Source organism: Meriones unguiculatus, chromosome 9 (assembly GCF_030254825.1).
Source record: "Meriones unguiculatus strain TT.TT164.6M chromosome 9, Bangor_MerUng_6.1, whole genome shotgun sequence".
NCBI classification, from domain to species: Eukaryota; Metazoa; Chordata; class Mammalia; order Rodentia; family Muridae; genus Meriones; species Meriones unguiculatus.
Genome location: NC_083357.1, coordinates 1973698 through 1992415, shown reverse-complemented (window position 1 = coordinate 1992415; position 18718 = coordinate 1973698). Strand labels below are relative to the sequence as shown.

Here is an 18718-nt window from a genome sequence, read left to right as displayed (position 1 = left end):
CTGGGCTGGACTTGGTTTGGTCTTACACTTTTATCCTTTAAATCTGGGAGCTAAATAAGATACCTTACTCTGTAAGTACCAAGTCTCTGGCATTTTGGGCAGTGGACCAACACACAGTCTCACCATGAGTAAAAAGCCAGTCCTCTTGGGTCTATAACTCAGCCACACTCTGCTGTCTGTCCCTCTCACTGTTTATGCCAGGTTCCTTTAACGTGACAGACACTCATCTCTCTTGGAACCTTGGCACTTGGTGTTTTCTCTTCCCAGAATCCTTTCCCCTGAGCCGAGTGTAGCACCTCTCTGCTCACTTCTGTCCACCTATCCCCTTTCTAATGAAGCCTCATCCAGGCTGACTTGCCCACCTTACCATCTCACCGTGTCCCGCCCCAGTCCCTGGCTCTGCACTCCTCACAGTGATCAGTGCTGTGAGCCTGATGGACATTTTTAAGGTGACTTCTGCCTTCGCCACTAGCATGCGAGCTCTGTGGGGGTGGTGACGGCTCCCACCGTCCCGGTCTTAACATTTCCTATGGACCACATTTTAATGGCTGTAGAATAGTATTTCTGGTGTTTGGCCTGCTGGTATTTTAGACTAAGAGCTTTTAAATGATGTGCATGAGTGTCTTGCCTGTACACACATATGTGTAAAACGATGTATTCCTGGTACCCATGGAGGTCAGAAGAGGGTCAGGAGGGCGTGAGCCATCATGTGGCTATAGGAACCCTAACCTGAGTCCTCGGCAAGAGCAGTAAGTGCTGAGCCATCTCCCAAGCTTGACTTTCAGGTTTTTTAAAACCTAAAATATTACTTCCTAGAAAGTTCTTTCAAACAGTAGACACCATCATATCATGGTATTCTGATTGGTTTCAGCTTTCAAGTCAAGTAAAAATGAACTTATAAAAGAAAACAAAACAGTTCAGTTTCCAGGTCTTTACTGCAATCCCTTCTTAACATTCTTTTTAGGCTGGAAAATTCTGCCTTGAGCAGAACAAAGGCAACCTGGGTGATTTCCCTGATTGTCACTGACACCAATTAAAGTAATCTTCACAAGAAAAAACCCCAAACATTTGAGAGGCTGAGATAGGAGAATTAAATGTATTTAATACAACTCTTTTGCAAGCATCTGTTGAAGAAGGAAAGAAAAGCAATCCAATGGCACTGTGTCAAGACTGTTTACGTCCGAATGGTGATAGTTTTAAGAAAACTTCCCAGGAACGGGTCTCCCGAAAGCCAGGGAAACTGGAGATGGAAACGCCCTTCCCTGCTCTTGACAACCACACGGTGTGATTTCCTGAGCACCATAGCTGCTAGCACTGGAAGGCTTTTTGAAGAGGGGCTGCAAATTCTCTGCAGGCTTGAGCTTCTGCACTCTGACCTTCACCCCTGCCCCAGACCAAGCCTCCACACCACCAGGCAGTGCCCCGGGTCTTTAAAGCAATGGGCCAGCAGTCCTTCACTGACCTGATAAACGAGAGGCAGGCCTGGTGCCTGAGCAGTGGGCATTGCCCCGCAGGAAGCACAAGAAATGAGAACTCTGACAGAAGCCCAGGACTCAGGCTCCGCGATGCCCGCTGCAGTGTAAGGTGGCCTTAGAGAACGCCAAGGTCCTGCCCAGAGAGGAGCAGCTGGGGAGGGGGTATCTTGGAGGACTTAGAAGTTCACCAAAGAGCCTTGATATTTCATATTTGAGCACACGAGCCAAGCTGGACCACAGCTCATTCACACAAGGACTCACCCGAGGAAGTATGTAGTGGGAGAATTACAGTTTCCACCCTGATGTTTGCTAACATGAATCCATACTGCTCCTTCACGGGCCCCAACACTTTCTACACTAAACAAATTTGCTTAACAACCGATAGACAAGTTTTTTCATCTCAAGAGCGGGGAATCCAACGTGCAAGTATGAATGTGTGACACTACAGTTATGGAGTATAGCTGTGCAGATGCTGTCACCAAGGGATAGCGCACTGATAGCCCCAAAACATGCATGTTGAAGGTTTCGATGATGAACTTTGCGTATTACGCATTTAGGCATAAAATCTGGTGTGTGTGTGTGTGTGTGTGTGTGTGTCTGTATAAATCATTGTATGGAGAAGGAAGGAACAATTTTACTGATGTGGGGTATTTAAGTCTGTCACAAATGAGCTATGCGTTTCCTTACGAAAGGTGTCTGGGTTAAGCACGAGGACGGAGTTAAGCGGCCCTGGAACACTTCGTTTGTGCTCCACCAGCACAGTCCTGTAGAGGGAGTTAGAGGCACAGCTCCCCTTCCAGTCACTCCCTTCCTCGGGGAATCACGCGGAGGTAAGCAGTGGAAGGTGGATTCCCATCCCCTGCTAACCTGTGCTGCAGACTCGCTCAGCTCAGCAGGTTTGGTGATGTCAGACTCAGGTTTCAGGTTTTTGTTACTGTTTGGTTTTGTTCCTTAATGAGAACAGGTACTACCTCTAAAAGTTGAAGTCTTGGGAGCAGAGAGCAGCAAGGACACTAGCCGTGGTAAGAATAAAAAGGCTGTGGCCATTTGCCCTTACTGGGACACAGATCTAAGCGGGGCCATTGGTCAATGGCTGGAGCAGAGCTAGCTGGACTGACCAGGTGAGGCGCTCTTGCTTTAGCTAACTCGGTGAGAAACTGGGGCCATGCGTAGGTAGAACACCTTTGACTCATGCTTCTCAAAGTCAAGGGTGCTTCTTAGAATTCTGCAAGAAAGGAAAAGACCAAAACAGAGGGAGGGAAAGTGAAGGGGAGGGAGAAAGAACAGAGCAGAGAGAAACGCAGGCCCAGGCAGCAGTGTCCAGACAGGAGTGAGCTTCGTCTACCCACTTTCAACAGCCCAGGGCCAGCAGAGCCACATACTTCGCTACAAGCTGCCCCATCTTGGTGCTGAAAAGCAGAGAGAGTAGACTGGCTGGGAGGGGATCCTTCCAGGAGATACATCTGACTGTTACGGCAGAAGTAGAAGGAAGGGAAGTGCAGTTCTATGGCCAGGGGTTTTGGCAACTCGCCGACTGGCGCTCACCTTCACCTCCAGATCTTGAGGACATGGCCCCGTGGAGGAGAAAGACGATGCAGAGCTCTGGCCTCACTGGTCCTGAGCTGAAGATGACAGCAGTAATGCACCTTTGACACAGCCACCTTTAGAGATGGGTGTATCTATTAATCTCTCTAGTACTTATCTTCAGTCTTAGTCCAGGTATACAGCCTGGCACTAGGACCTGCCCTCTTCAATCAGGTTGGTAGAGAGCCTGGGGAAAGTGCTGAAACCATAGAAATGCCTTCAATGCAAATAATCTGGAGAGAATCAGACTACAGGAGCAGAGAAACACTCTGAGAAGGCCTCCATTTTTGGATCCAAAGGCAATGGTGTGAAAGGCAGTTATTTTCTGATGTAGAAAGAACCTCAGCTCTCTAGATCTCTAGCCAGCATCTAACACATTTCTTGGCAAGAAGCACAGCCCACTGGGAACTGGATCTATTGTCATCATTCTAGTTGAGATGGCCTTCAGTTGTTTAAATCCTTAAAAAGAGATCCCTATTCTTGACAATAGATACTCTCCTGGAGATGTACCTTATATGAATCCAAATTCTCTGCCTCCTCTCTTCTGCCCCTTCCATGGGTACGGCATCAGCTGAAGAGTTTGCCTCCCACCCCTAATCTCATTTTTTTTTTTCTACTTTAGCCCTCACTCCTTTAAGCGCATTCACTGGCCTGGCCATATCATTCTTAGTCACAGCCCTGCTTCATGAGAGATCAGCTGCTCCCTCCCCTAAATTGGGGCTGACCATACAGTCTTGCTAGACTGGAAGGTTTCAAAGAGATGCCTAAATTTTTCTAGGCTAGCTGATTGTCAGTCTGCACCTTCTCCTCAGCCAATACTGCCCACTCTCCACAGTAGAAACCAATGCAGAAATGACATTGCATGTGGGGTCCCAGGAGAAGACAGAACCAGCCTCTTCCTGTAAACTGGCTCCCAGAAGCTTCATATCAATGTCCCCTCAGCCACCCGCCCAACAGATCTCTGCACCATGGATCAGTCCTGCCTCTGCTCACATGGCAGCACAGGCAAGGCGGGGTCACCTGGGACTGCATTCAGGAGCCTGGTGTTTGGCACTCAAGCTCTGCTCTAGGCGCACCTTTCCAGGACATTCATTTCCAGGAATTACAGAAGATGACTGGCCAGTCTAAGTGAACTGATGGGAAGTGGCACAGGACATAAAAAGACGGACACCAAAGCACAGCACAGAATTATCTGGGCTTGAGTTGTCACTGAGCTGTATGGACCTGGGTGACAGCCATTGTGTACTTCAATTTTCTCCTCTCTGGAAAATGTAGTCTCTTGACCAATGAGATGCCTGAAATGCATAGTCTATTTTCCCCTCTCTGGAGCAGCTACTATTTAATGTTTGGTAAAGCAAGCCTGTGACTTAGCCCTGGCCCCCAGTGCGCATCATGTCATCACTGGCCACTGTCACTGTCACTCTTAGGATCAGGATGACCTTTTGCCTATTGGTTTTCTCCTGGGGATGGAGGAGGTGTGGTCCAAAGGGTCTAAGAACTGCTCCAAGGCGTGAGGCGGTGTATCTGGGAACTCATTAGCAATGCAGGTTCCAGGCTCCCCTCCCCCAGCTGCTGGATGCAGACCCCGTCTGACTAGCTTTCCAGATGACCAACATCAAGGCTTGCTTGAGAACCACTGACAGGAAGAACCATGAAAAGCATGGCCTCCACAGTCCAGCATTATAATCCCGGCTAAGGTGGAGCCAGGTAAGAAAAGGGGATTGTTCTTGCCAGCAGCATTGGGAGGAATGGCTTCAAGAGTGACATAGACCTTTTGTTGTTATTTTTTTTTAAATCATGGAGTTTAAAACAATAAACAAGTCATCAAAACGTCATAATAGTTCTAAGGCAGGGCTGAGCGCCCCAGTTTTCTGTTCATCACAATCTATCCTGTGAAAAGGGGTACAAAGTCCTTCTAAGGATGGACAGGGAAGCTACGATCCACCTATTTGGATTTTCGTGTGCCGTACAATAAAGCGTGACACTGCTGGGGTGGCCCCAGACACAGAGGGCAAAAATGTCAGTGCTGTCGGTATTGTTTTGTTTTTTTACCCAGATTCCCACCCTCAGAGTCCATACATAGTCCAGAGTCCAGCACCGCGCCCAGGAAGAGGGCTGCGATGGGTCTGTAGGAAGCCACGGCAGCCAGAACATTACCTCTAAACAGCTGCTCCGGAGAGCCGTCTGGTGCAGAAGTATTAGCTCGCTGGTGTGCCGGTGAACCACGAGACATGCAGCGAGAGGAGCACAGTTCTCTTGATCAGAGGACCCTAATACCGTGATGTGCTTGCGGGGGAGGGTACAGGCGCTGGACAGGTTATGTGGAGCTGAGCACATTACACTTGAAGCAGGTGTTACGTGAAAACTGTGTGCGTGGGTGGAATGATCACATAGGGTGTTGCTCCATCTCCTCCCTCTCCACTTCCTTCTCCTCCTTTTCTCCCTCCTCTGATGTCCGCTGGGCACAGCTCGTCATTGTTGAGTGGCCACCTGAGTATTGTGATGTCAGAGGCAGCAGCCACAGAGAGCGATAGGAGGGGCGAGCGGTCCTGGCTTGCTCAGGCACACGTGTGACTGCGGCACAAACTCCCAGCACCCCCTCTGTTTACTCAATGGCGTTTCACTTCTCAAACGCCCCTTCACTTATCCTCCCGGTTCCAAATCTACATGGGAATCCAAGGCACAGCGCAAGCTGCCTATACACACCAATACCCTGGTACCGCTGCAAGTACCGGTGCCGGAGTCCCGGCTGGCCTGTCTGTGCCAGCTTGAGCGCCAGGCTGCTATAATAGAAGTGCCCACACACCTTCTATTCCTAACTTTGATCACAAGCATCGCTGGCCCGCGTGCTCCGTCGGCACCAGCAGACTGTCACACACTTAGGAAGACGCTCCATTTTAGGACCATGACCACAGCCTGTTTGTGCTGGGTATCAGTTCCTCGGTTCTCGCGAGTCTTGAGCTTTTTACATCTTATCTCAAATGCAGATAACTGAGCCCAGCTCAAGACATCTGGAAATGCAGCTTAGATTTGTGGGGGGAGGGAATCAGCGTCTTAGTTCACTCAACCCTGGCCGTGCCCTGGACACCAGGAACATCAGAAGTCTGCAGGTGGACGTAGGAAGAGGGCTCTGCTCACAACTGTTCACAGTGGGGATGGGACCTTCTTCTTCTTCTTCTTGTTCTTCTTGTTCTTGTTCTTGTTCTTGTTCTTCTTCTTCTTCTTCTTCTTCTTCTTCTTCTTCTTCTTCTTCTTCAATTTAAGCTGGCATTTGCGGCATTAGTGCTGAGGAAACAGAAATGAAACTGAAAGGTAGCGTGGGTGTGCCTCTCTATGCCTCTGTGTGTGTGTGTGTGTCTGAGAGAAACAGAGACAGAGACAGAGAGGTATTATCCGGGTATCTTGACCCTGGTGTGTAAAATGCTTAGGAACTTCAGAGAAACAGGAAGCAAGCTGCCTGGAATAAGACATGAATGCAGAGAACAGGCGTGTAACCTTTAGCTCATGCCTGCTCCCTGGAATCATCAGGGGACAGAGCTCAGGTCCTAAATAAAGCCCCAGAGGGCACATGCATCGAAAGTTCTGGCTTGTGTGTAAAACAACCAGTGGACCAGGAAATGAGAGTGATCAACAGCAAGTAAGGTGGCTGGGTTTCTGCATCTGCCATAAATTCCTTTCAACCATGTAGTAAATAAAATAAAACTTCATTGTAAATGAGCCTCGGCTCTCCCCCATGTGACTGCTTTTCTGCCCCCTCATGTGACTGGCCTCCCAATTTAGCGTGTACCCAACTCCCAATGACCTGTAATAACACTATTCCCAAATTAGAGCTCTCCATTTGACTTGGCTTCGGTTCCTCCCTCAAAGCAAAATAAAGCATCCGTTTTCTTATTTTCACATTCATAATACTCTCCCTTGGAGTTGCCAATTCAAACCCTGCTCCAGGCAGATTGAGCCCTCCCTACTTTTTTCCCCCCTTCTTCTTCTCCTGGTTAGCCAAGAGCCCAATGGAAAAACACCAAGAGACAAAAACAAAAACAAAATCAGACAAAAATTCCAAGTAAGTGACATTTGCTGGAAAAGCTATGGTTCACATGCAAATAAAAAGCTCGCTGAACCCGCTGGTACACAGGGCAGCCCTTGGCTCCAGCGTGCGAAGGACAGCATGAAATCACCCACCACTAAACTCACTCTGGAACACTGGAACTCTTCGGCAGGGCCTTCTCAACTAATGATAAGAACCCCCCAACAGCAACATGATGAAACTAACTGGGTGGGAGCCCAGGGCCTCCCAGCCAGGCTCACAAGCCATCCTGAAATCCCCAAGGGCAGTCCTGCATCCCCGTGTCCCCATCCATCCCCGGGCCGCCCACAGCCTGTGAGGAGGTGGGGTGAGGGCTGAGCCTCCTTGGAAGGTGCTCCCTTCCCAGTTAGACACACAATAGACCAAGCTAGGGACACCGGACTCACTAGTCTGTCGTGGATGCTACAGTCCAAGGAAACTCTCTGCCGTGCTCCAGACAGACCTCCTCACTCTGCCCAGAATCTCTGTCTAAGCTTCCCAGCGTACCAGCCTCTGAGTGCAGGCTCAGGCTAGAGACTGCAGTAGATTCTGCTCCTCATACTGGCAGTCACCTGACATCCCACCTATTTTTCATCCCTCAGGACATGAAGGTTCATCTGACATGGCTATCATTTTCTCCATATGTGGCCTTTAGGGAGTATAAACTCTGCACTGAATCATGGGATTATAGAGGTGGGAGGACCCCCTTTATTTGGGGGTGAATGTCACCACCAAAGGATCCTTGCCCAAGAGTCCCCCAGGTCTGATGCTTCAGGCCATAGGGCTCTCCTTCATTGTCAGAGCTGGAACTACAAGGCCAAAATTGACCCCTGCAATATTTGCCAGTTAACTGGGGTCCATTTTCCTAAAACTGCAAAGAACAAATGGACAATATTCACATGCCAATGTTTATAGTATTCATATAACATCCGAGGAAGGACTCACATGCCTATCAGCTGATAAACATTATGTGTGCTGTACAGTGGAATATTATTCACCCTTCACAGGGAAGGAAGTTCTGACACCAGCCACAACACTCGTGGGTTTCAAGGACATTACACCCAGTGGATTAAGCTAGATTAAAGGGGATAAATGATGTACAATTCCACTTACATGAATGAGTTTCTTAGAGATAGAAAATAGAATGGAGGTTTCGGGGGCTGGGGCAAGAGGAAGGGGCACTCACTGGCTAATGGGCACAGAGTTCTTATATAGGATGGCAGAGGGATTCTAGAAGAGAATAGTGCTGATGGCCCCTCAGCTTTGTGAATATAATACTTAAAATGGTTAAAATGGGTGAACTTTATAATGATAAAAATACGGAAAAATAAAATCTACTTCCCCTTTCACAAAACAGCTATTCCCTAAACACGTCCTATTAGTGGAAAACTCACCAGCACGGAAAGGTCGTTTTGGGGGATGTGACTTCTGGGCACCTCACCTCTTGACCCCCCTCTTCTGAGTACACGTGATGCCTCTGGAGCCCAGAGCTCCAGAGCTGAGCCTTGGATGTACTGAGCGGCCCTCTCTCCAGGTCCTGCCTGAAGGCCCCATGCTACCCCCTACATGGAGCACTGCACAGAGTAGGTCTCCCCACGGCCTGCTTTGGCTACTAGGACAAAGGCCTAGGAACTAAAACAGGAAACCGTCTCAGCACCCTGGGCCACTGTCCTGGACCTGGCTCCGTCCCCCAGGTGGCTGTGGGCAGCTGCAGCTGAGAAGCTAACCCGGCGCCGGCCACTGGAGAGGGTTCTGCACACGCTGGCCTCCAGGAGACCTTCCTGTTCTTCTGGGTGTTGGGCAAATGGGAACGGGTAGTGCTCTCGAAGCCTGCTCCTCCGTACTCTACCACACGCCTGGGGCCTGATCAGGGTGTCCAGAGAGGTCTGCTAAGTGGTGCCGCTCCTCGGGGCTGAGCAAAGTGCTTCCCATTGGGTGCAAAAATACACTCTGGGCCCCTTGGCCCATCTGGAAAAGGTTATACAGTCTGAGGCACCAGAGCTCCTTTTCGAATTTTTGAAATCTGTCAAAATGAAAAGCCTGGGTGTTGGTCTCGATCCACAGGAGTCAGGCATTTCCTAAGAGTGAACTTCTCACCCTTTGGAAGGGGACAAGTGATTTGGGGGTACCATCTGGGGTGTTGCTAACTTGGCAAATGCTGACAGCGCGGCAAGCAGCTTTTCTAAGGAACTCTGCTTCTTTGTCAAATGAATGGCCCTTCACGTGGTAACCTTTCAAGTGCTAATTTATCTCTAACAGGTGAGTGATAAACCTGGGAAAGGGCACTGTGGGGAGGGCATGCGCATGGGAGCCCACATGCACACAGGAGTCCACATGCACGCATGCATTCAGGTGTAGGATGTGTGCGTTTGTACATGTATGTATAGGGTGTGTATATGTATACACATGTATGCGTAAGGTGTGTGTGTGTGCAAGCATGTGTTTCACCTCCAAGCTGGACAAAGCACATGTCAAGAGGGCTGACTACTTTCTCCATCTTCTTGACTTCTGACTTTCTGTTAATATTGAAGCCAATACATACTAGGTTGACTTTGGAAAACTTTTTCCAATGCCAGCATTTTGTCTGGAGTTTGAGGAGAGGGGGTTAAAAAAAACCACACCTTTTCTGGAAGTCTTGGTTTGGGGATGTGCTAGAGAGGTTCCCAAGAACTTGTCATCTCTCCGATGGGCCAGGGGTGGGCCTCACACCTAGATAAGCAGGGGACTGGCTCTCTAGTGTGGAACAGTTTAGACTTCAGTCACCTGGTTTGGAAAGGAGCGCTTTGTTTTGAAGAGAGAGAACTCAGCTTCTTCATGTTCACTTTCTCCCTTTAGAAAGATCTTGTACTTCTCTTCCTCCTCCGTGAAATTGGTGAGCTATAGGAATCTACATTTTCTGGTGTAGAGAGACAAGATAAAGGCTTGGGAAGCACTATGGCGGAAGAGGTTAAGTTTGTGTGTGACAGGCTCTTGGGTAGGAATAAATTACGCCAGAACGTATCCCTGGTGAAGAGTTGCAGCAGATTGGCAGACAGCCATCCAGGATCCCGGCCCTTCCATCCCCACAGTCCCTTCGCCCTTGCTGGAAGCAGACCTTTCCGTAGAAAGCACGGGAGCCACACGTGGTGGCCTTGGGGTGGAGGTCGATGGCTCTCCCTGGCCGTGAGGCTGGGCCAAGACTTACTAATACCGTGTTTTCAGCCTTCCTCACTAAGATCGCCCCGGGGGAAGTTCCATCTGCCTTCCAACCCAGCCCCTTTGGAGGTGACCAGGAGAGGCGACTCTGTGAAGGACATGGCTGTCCTCCATAGCCTTCCCGGGATAAGTCTCTAGGATTGGAATCCATACCCCGGAGGCCCAGAGTGCGAGTGGCCACTTTTGTTCCTCCAGAACGTGGCTTCCCCGGAAGGACCCACTTGGGAGCATCAGGTGGCTTCTGCCTGAGGAAGAAGATACTGTGCAGGCTACAGAGACAACTTGGTGGACTGTCCACGTACCAGCCATCTTTTTTTAAGAGTCATTTTTATTTTGTGTGTGAGTGTTCTGCCTGCATGTGCACTGTTTGTTCAGAGCCCACAGTGATCAGAAGGCATCAGATCCCCTGAGGCTGCTGTTACCGAGTGTTGTAAGTCACCACGTGGATGCTGGGAGTCGAATCTGGGTCTTCTGGATGAGCAACCAGTGCTGTTAACCACTGAGCTATCACTCTAGCCCCAGGTGCCAGCAATCTTGCAGCCAGCAGCAACCGGTCTATTTTCTCTATGTCCAGTAGGCTAATAAACCTCACAAGGCCAAATGTAACCCTTGCAACACCTGTGTTGCTCATGAGGTGGGGCTTTAGTCTCTGTTTATTTCCTTTTATGCTTTAATTTAGTGTGTGGTTGTTCTCCACTGCATCTTTTTTTTTTTTTAATTTATTGTTTCAAAGAACAAAGCCATTGAGTACAGATCCAGAGTACAGATCCATCATGGAGACCTGACCCTGTAGAACCAGGGTCTGCATCAGCAGATGCTTAAAATACAGCCCATGAGCAGCAGGCACTATGAATATGGTTACTGGGATCTGGGACATGTCTGAGAGCCACAAAAGGAGCCTTTGGTGGTTATGTGCAAGTTGAGGCAGGTTTGGAATGCAAGGCCTGGGAAGACACAAAGGCCACACAGGAGAGAAAGCAGAAAAGCTATGTCCAGCTATTTCTGCTAACTCTTGAGCCATGGGTATCACATAGCTTAGAACTTTCCTTCTCTTGATCCATTTCCCCAGATTCTTCCATGCGCTTAGCAGAAAGCCACACTCGTAAGCATTAAGGGTAATACTGTGGTATGTATCTGGGATCCCTATTCACAGAGATCTGTGAAACCCCACACCCTTCTGACTCAGTTCATGTCTGAGCTATCACCCTAACAGTCCCCATCAGGCCAGGCGTGTAACCATAGATTGCTTGTCATGACAACATAACAACTTTGTGGTCTCTCTTCAATAGCTTTACACTTCCTATTGAAGTGGGATATTGCATCCTCCATAAATCCTTCCCCCTCCAGATCAGTGTTTGTGTTACAGCTTTTCTTCTGGGAGATTTCCAGCTCTCTCTCTCTCTCTCTCTCTCTCTCTCTCTCTCTCTCTGTGTGTGTGTGTGTGTGTGTGTGTGTGTGTGTGTGTGTCCCTCTCTCATCTGAGAAGCTCTGCTAAACTGGCTTCTGGCACATTTTTTATTTGACACTCCACTCATTCTGCATGCAGGCATACAGGCACCCCAAACCGAATGACGGGTCCACGCAGCCATTCTTTGCCACTCAATCCCTGATTTCCTTTCTGAGGTGCTAAAAACATCTGCCATGTGGGCAGCGGCGTTTTTAAAAGTTTGAAACATCTCCCTCCAAGCATAATTGCTTCCCGTTTTCAAAGTGAGCGTGCCTGTCAGCTGGTGGGGACACCAAGGCTCGCCCCGTTCCTGGCAGCACTGCAGTCCACTGCCTTTCCCTGGGGGGCTAAGGCCTCACTGGCTGCAGGGAAGGCCTCATAGCTTCTTTTACGCTTCCTTGGTTTTTCCTTAGGAAGTCCAAGCCGTGACAGGCATTAGACATTTAATGACAGATGAAAAGCACATCGCAGTGTCTCTACAGCAGAACAGAATCCAAAGCTGAAGGCCACCAAGTCGTTGCTTTCTTCCCCTCTCCCTGCTCTGCTGGCGGGCTGTGAGGGAACTGGGTGTGTCAGATGAGGAGAAGGACTCTAGGACATACCATTACGATTATCTAATAATAACAATAACACTCTTCCTGGCAATGTCCTTTGAAAAGATTAAAATCATAAGGTTTCCTTTACATCTCAGCAAGCTTCTGAGGTAAAATAATAAAGTTAAAATACAAATGACTTCATTATCTATCAGTGACCCTGGTTACTTTAAGTTTTCTTAAAACTTTAACTCTGAAAGACAGCAAAAATGTTGAAATGGAGATTTGGGGATTTTGTCTCAACTGTCATGTTTCACTTTTCTTGAGAGAGATGTTTAATAAATTTGGATAGACTTAAGTTAGGTAAGCTAATTTCCCCCCTTAAAATAACTATATCAAAGAGTAATCACTCAGAAAAAACCCAACAACTCCAAACAAATTATAAGCATAAATATCACCTTAACAGTCCAGAAATACACACAACACAAGCGCCCGCAGCAGCCCTCAGCCTCACCCAGCCTCAGCAGTGAGCCACTTTGCAATGCAACCAATGCTTAGAGAAAGCAAGTGTTTGCTAGTAAGGCCCCATTCACCATCTTATTGATTTCCCCCCAGACAGAAAACCTGGTTGTTATTATTATTATTATTATTATTATTATTATTATTATTATTATTAAAATCAACACTACTTCTGTCTTGTGTGTGTGTGGTTTTTTTTTTTTTTTTTTTTTGGTTTATTTGTTTTGTTTTGTTTTTGTCCACTTCTTTACAAAGCCTAAGAGAAACCTTGAGGCAAACCAGGAGACTTTCTAGCAGATATAGAATAGGAAGGAATTGGGGGGGCGGGGGATCGACAGCACACATCACCTGTGAACTGAAGAGATGGCCTGTGGCGCTGGGGAACTGTGAACCTCTCACTCTTTCTTGTTTGGACCTACATATTTGGCCCACAATCTGCTTCCAGATCCTCCAGGTTACCCCATGTCTTGTCTGAGACCTTCTTAGCAAAACCAGAAGACTGCCAAATGGAAGGAAATAATGCCCTTCAAATGTTCTGAGGCGTTGATTGGATATGGCTCAGGGGACAGAAGGGTGACTGGGAAGAAGTTAGTAAGAGGGCAGGTGTTTGGTTCAGTTTTGTCTCCTGATTCAACACCGGACCCCAGGGACATGGCATAAGGTTTTAAGTCTGGAATACTCTCTCTCTCTCTCTCTCTCTCTCTCTCTCTCTCTCTCTCTGCCTCTCTGTCATAGTATGTAAGCCTGTTTGGATACATTTCTGTGTGCACGAGTGGGGATTCCAGAGGCCAATGTTGAGTTTTCCCCAGTCGCTCTCCACATTATTTTTTGAGGCAGGGTCTCTCACTGAGCCGAGTTCACAGATCCGGCAAAGACTATCTGGCCAGGGAGCTCTAGTTCTCCTGTCTCACCTCCTCAGTGCTAGGATGACAGGCATGCGTCCCTGTGTTCAGACACATGCCACCATGTCCAGTTTTATGTATAGGTATTGGGGATCTGAACACAGGTATAAGGACCCCGGTGAATGCACCATCTCCCCGGACTCTGGGAATGTAATCTCTTATGCCTCAGTTTCCTAAGGGAGAGAAAAGAGGTTCTTCTACCACAGCTTACTTCCAAGGAATGTTCTGGAAAAGAACGGCCTGTGAGCCTGGCAACTCAGCCCTGGTGTAATGATTGGCATTTACTCTGAACATCCTTCTCTGGGGCTCTTCCTTTTTTATGGGCTAAACCTTCACTGTTGCCCAGGCCTCATGGTGTCTACTGACATGTGCCTGGGCCTGACACCCCACGGCATCTGGAAATGGGAGAGCATGCTTAAGCATTCCTGGTGGCAGAGGGGTATTTTTAGCTCTTTTAGAAAAGATTAGACTGTTTCTCATACAATTCATTCCTCATAATATTAGCACTTGTGTCTTAAGAGCACGCAGCAGGGAGCTATTGTTGAGGAGACAGGAGCAGAATAAAGTGGCTGAGTTAGAAGGGATATGTGCATTCTCTTCTGCTGAAAATATCTTCTACACACCGACCTTCCAGTGAGCTGCTCCAAAATATCCCTGCTTCTAGCGCCTGTAAATTCACAAGGAGCCCAAAATCCAACTTTAAATATTTGACCTCCTGTCTCAAAGACTAATGGGGAAGTCTTCCCTGTGCGTTTCTGAGCCCTGTCAGCCTGTTCTACACAAGTTCAAATGCAGTGTAAAAAAAAGGCGTGCATCAGAACCGTCTGTCCTTGCTGCTCTCGTCTCGTTCTTTCTGCTGTCTGCCTCAAGGCTACCGACCACTCTCACACCCCACACAGCACAAAGGGGGACGACCTTTGAAACAAGTTCCTGGCCAGGCAAAGAGGAAAGCACTCTAAAGGGTTGTTATCGCCCAGGGTTTCTCGTCTTCCCGGGTCTCCACAGACCTCCTGTCCCTGTCATCAGCCTCTGTCCTCCAAACTTCATTCCAAAGGAACTGCTCCACACCCGGAGCAAAGAAACACAACCATCCTCAAGACACAGACACGCCTGGAAGAATCTAGACAGACAGGTCTCATGAAGTCTCCATTCCGTGTACGAGCATCAAGTCAACCCATTCTCTGCAGGCTTCACTGTGCATAACTCTCCTCCCGTCAACCCTAAACATCAAAGCAGAGCCCTTCTCTGCTTCTGTGTGTCTTCATTCCTTTGCATGTAGACATGTAGCATAGCTGTGCCTGGCGCCCTGGCAGGTCAGAGGCTTTGCATCCTCTAGAACATGGGTTACGGAGGTTGTGAGACACGTTGGAGGTGCTGGGAACTGAGTCTCGGCCTGTCTGTAAGAACAGCAAGTGTCCTTAACTCCTGAGTCATAGCTCCAGCCCAAATGCTATCCTCAACCATGAGCCCACTGATGGGAAAGAAAGGTGTTTCTTTGTCCCTGTATTAGATAGATATGTGTAGGTAAAACATAGACAGAGGATAAATATTTAGATAGATAATAGGTAAATTGATTGACTGATAGACTGTGAACTGGCTGCAAAACATTAGAGACTATTTCAAAAGCATTCAGACACTAGCATAAACCCCCGCAGATTAATTCAATAGACACAAATACCCTTTCAGCAAAACATTCCAGTCTATGAAAGAATTTCCTTCTTCTTCTACCAAGGACAAATATTTTACTGTGCTGTAAGCCTAATTAAAACAATGTTGTGGTGTGCAAGCATGTGTGGGTTCCGGAGAGGAGCAACCCACCCCACACAGGTCTTCCTTCGTCACGCTGACATGGGCTGTTCGGTGAGAACTGTGCAGCGCCCTCGCAGACTTCTGCTCTGTTTCATTAGTATTCACACAGCCACTTGGTAAGAACGATAGCTTGGTACCACAATTTCCATTACAAATCCTCCAAAATGCCAGGAGGGAGTCATGGCACTGTGCAGTCTGGGCAGTCCGCGGATTTTCTCCATTAACCAGGCATACATCCTGACAACCTCCAGGAGAAAAGCTGAATGAGTCAGCGTCAGGAATAAACCCCATCAGCGTACTATGTGCGTGGAAAAGGCAGGGTAAGGGGGACTGGGCTTTTCGTTAATGTTTTGCTGTCTTTAAATAGAAACACTCAAAAAAAATCTATTTCATTACATAGAGCAAAAGAATCACTACCAACTTCTTTACGCTTCCTTGCTGGGCTGTGGATGGAGCCTGGGGTCTCGTGTATCCTAGGTCAGCACCGTACTGCCGAGCTGTAGTCTCTCCCCTGCTTTTGTGGTTTGTTTTGTTTTTAACAAGCCCTCACAAGGTTGCCCAGGGCAGCGCTGGTCGTATTTTGTAGGGAAAGTGAGACCTGAACTTGGAGTCCTCCTGCCTCAGCCTCCAAAACAGGGTTACAATGTTCTTGAGTTCCTACGTTATTGCCAGTCAGAACAGACGCATGGCTAAGAAACAAACTTAAAGCGGCAGGTGTAAGACAAGGTTCTGGCCTGTGGAAACCTCTTCCGTACCCTGGCAGGCTCCCTTTTGTGTTCTCCTTCTGGTAAGTAGGATCCGCATCTCTTTAGCCCAACCCTGTCTTGAGAATTTGCTCAGCTATGCATAAGAGAAATCCTGGACCATAGATTAAAGAATTTAGCATATTTCACAGGCCTAGAAGTTTCCTGATATTTTGACATATCAAAAGTGCATTAATGCAAGTACTCGTGAGGCAAGCAGATCCCTGTGTTCAAAACTAGCCTGGTGTTCATAGAAAGTTCCAGGACAGCCAGAACTACAGAATAAGATCCTACCTCAGAAGCTTCAGAAGCTGTGAGTGCATCTGCTGAAGGGCAAAGGAGCTAAAAAGGACAGAACAGGACTCCTAGGTGTAGTGGAGGAGGTTTATTGTGATCTGTGGAAGAGCATATCCAGAGGCAGAGACTTCTGGGAGAGTCCAGAGTGGACATGGCCAGCTGAGCTGGGCCATGTGGAAGAGGAAGAGGGAAGGGAAGAAAGTGAGAGGGGAACCGGGTGTAGCAGCCAGAAAGCCAAAGGCACAAAGGGGCAGGTAACCAGAACGCCTGGATTCTACAGGGAAGAGAGTCCCAGGTAGGGGCAGCCCGGCCCCTGGGCTGTAGAGTTCCAGGAAAGAGCCATCGGGAAGGTAATGCCAGTCATACCCTGGAACAGGTAGGGACTGAGGATGCTGGGAGAACGTGGAGGCCAGGTCTGATATGTTAAATAGGCACCTCAGCCATTCGTCCTGGGTTTGAAACTAGCATGTTAAGATAATTTTGAAACTAAGCACAATCATGAAAAGTGGAAAAAAAACAAGTACAATCAGTTTTTTAAAGCCAACAGGCGTGGGTAATTACTGAGGATGACTGCCAGAACAGTCCTACTCCACTCATTCTGTATGCAGGCATACAGGCACCCCAAACCGAATAATGGGTCCACGCAGCCATTCTTTGCCACTCAATCCCTGATTTCCTTTCTGAGATGCTAAAAACATCTGCCATGTGTGCAGCGGCGTTTTTAAAAGTTTGAAACATCTCCCTCCAAGCATAATTGCTTCCCGTTTTCAAAGTGAGCGTGCCTGTCAGCTGGTGGGGACACCAAGGCTCGCCCTGTTCCTGGCAGCACTGCAGTCCACTGCCTTTCCCTGGGGGGCTAAGGCCTCACTGGCTGCAGGGAAGGCCTCATAGCTTCTTTTACGCTTCCTTGGTTTTTCCTTAGGAAGTCCAAGCCGTGACAGGCATTAGACATTTAATGACAGATGAAAAGCACATCGCAGTGTCTCTACAGCAGAACAGAATCCAAAGCTGAAGGCCACCAAGTCGTTGCTTTCTTCCCCTCTCCCTGCTCTGCTGGCGGGCTGTGAGGGAACTGGGTGTGTCAGATGAGAAGGACTCTAGGCCTCTTCCTTCACAGACCTACTGTGGCAGGCAGCAGCATCTTAGTCTCAGGCGAGCCTCAGTTTTAGGCTACACTCTTGCCTAATGTTGACACACAGGCTTGCCTTTTCTTTTTCTTTCTTTTTTAAGTGATGGGCAGCCTCCAATGCTCAGGCATGATTCAGCATACAAAGATGAATGATCACATGACCTAATTGAAGGGACCACCTCTTGATTTCTCTCTGAAAGGAAGGTTTGCGCCTGTTCCAAACACTTGGAAAAACCCTGACTTTTCTAAACCTTGCAAGCAAGCACTCTCTGGCCTGAGTTTTCCGAACAGCCACTCATATGTTCACTGGACTCTGATGTCCCCCAGGACCCAGAGCATCAGAAAAGGCCCATTAAGATGGCCTTGCTCTCCTGAGCACAGGGAGTGCAGGCTGCGGTTGGTGTCCTGGCTCCGAGGAGCTCTATGTGGTAAAACTTGAGAAAGTTTAATTCAACATGACACCTCTACTCACTCACTACCAGGAGCAATCATTTCGATTAAGTCACTGCACTCCGAGAATTCACATTTAGTAATAAGCTAAAAGGCCTGAAGCTTTCTGCTGCTGAAACTCTGGTCCCCATGTTACCACAGCACTGCACAGTCAGAAAGGAAGCATGGATAAGGAATAGATTTCAAAGGCTGCCCTCCAGCAAAAAGTTTCCCAAAAGTTCTGTGGCTCAGGGGCTCACAAAATACACTGCTGGCCATGGTGTGGGTTGTCTGTCCCATGTCTTTGAGAACCACTTGGAGCACAGCTACCCGGAAGCTATTGAATTTACTGCACACCCAGCCAGTGGCTCAGTTGAGTTCCTTCTCACTTTCTTGACATCAGACTCTGCATTCAGATGGCAGAGAGCACACCCCCTGTGTCAGAACCCAGGCTCTACTCAGCATGCAAGGCGCTTTCCCTTTGTTTCACAAACTTCCCAGCACACATGAAGTCAAGTTTTTTAACAAGCTGCATTTGGGGGTTGACTTTTAAAGAGAAACACACGAAGGCCTGAGGAGATGGCTCAGTGATT

At 48.2% G+C, this 18718-nt stretch overlaps 1 protein-coding gene across 4 annotated transcripts in view; it reads right to left on the bottom strand.

Annotated features, from left to right (window-relative positions):
- Positions 1-18718, bottom strand: part of Samd4a (sterile alpha motif domain containing 4A) — a 206481-nt gene that overhangs the window by 91884 nt on the left and 95879 nt on the right. The window contains exon 2 of one of the 4 annotated variants that reach the window (XM_060390684.1): positions 5217-6344. The exons of the other annotated variants lie outside the window; for them this stretch is intronic. Within the exon in view, the coding sequence (XP_060246667.1) occupies positions 5217-5292 (76 nt within the window). The 5' untranslated portion in view covers positions 5293-6344. The remainder of the gene's footprint in view (positions 1-5216; positions 6345-18718) is intronic. 4 annotated transcript variants of the gene reach the window in all.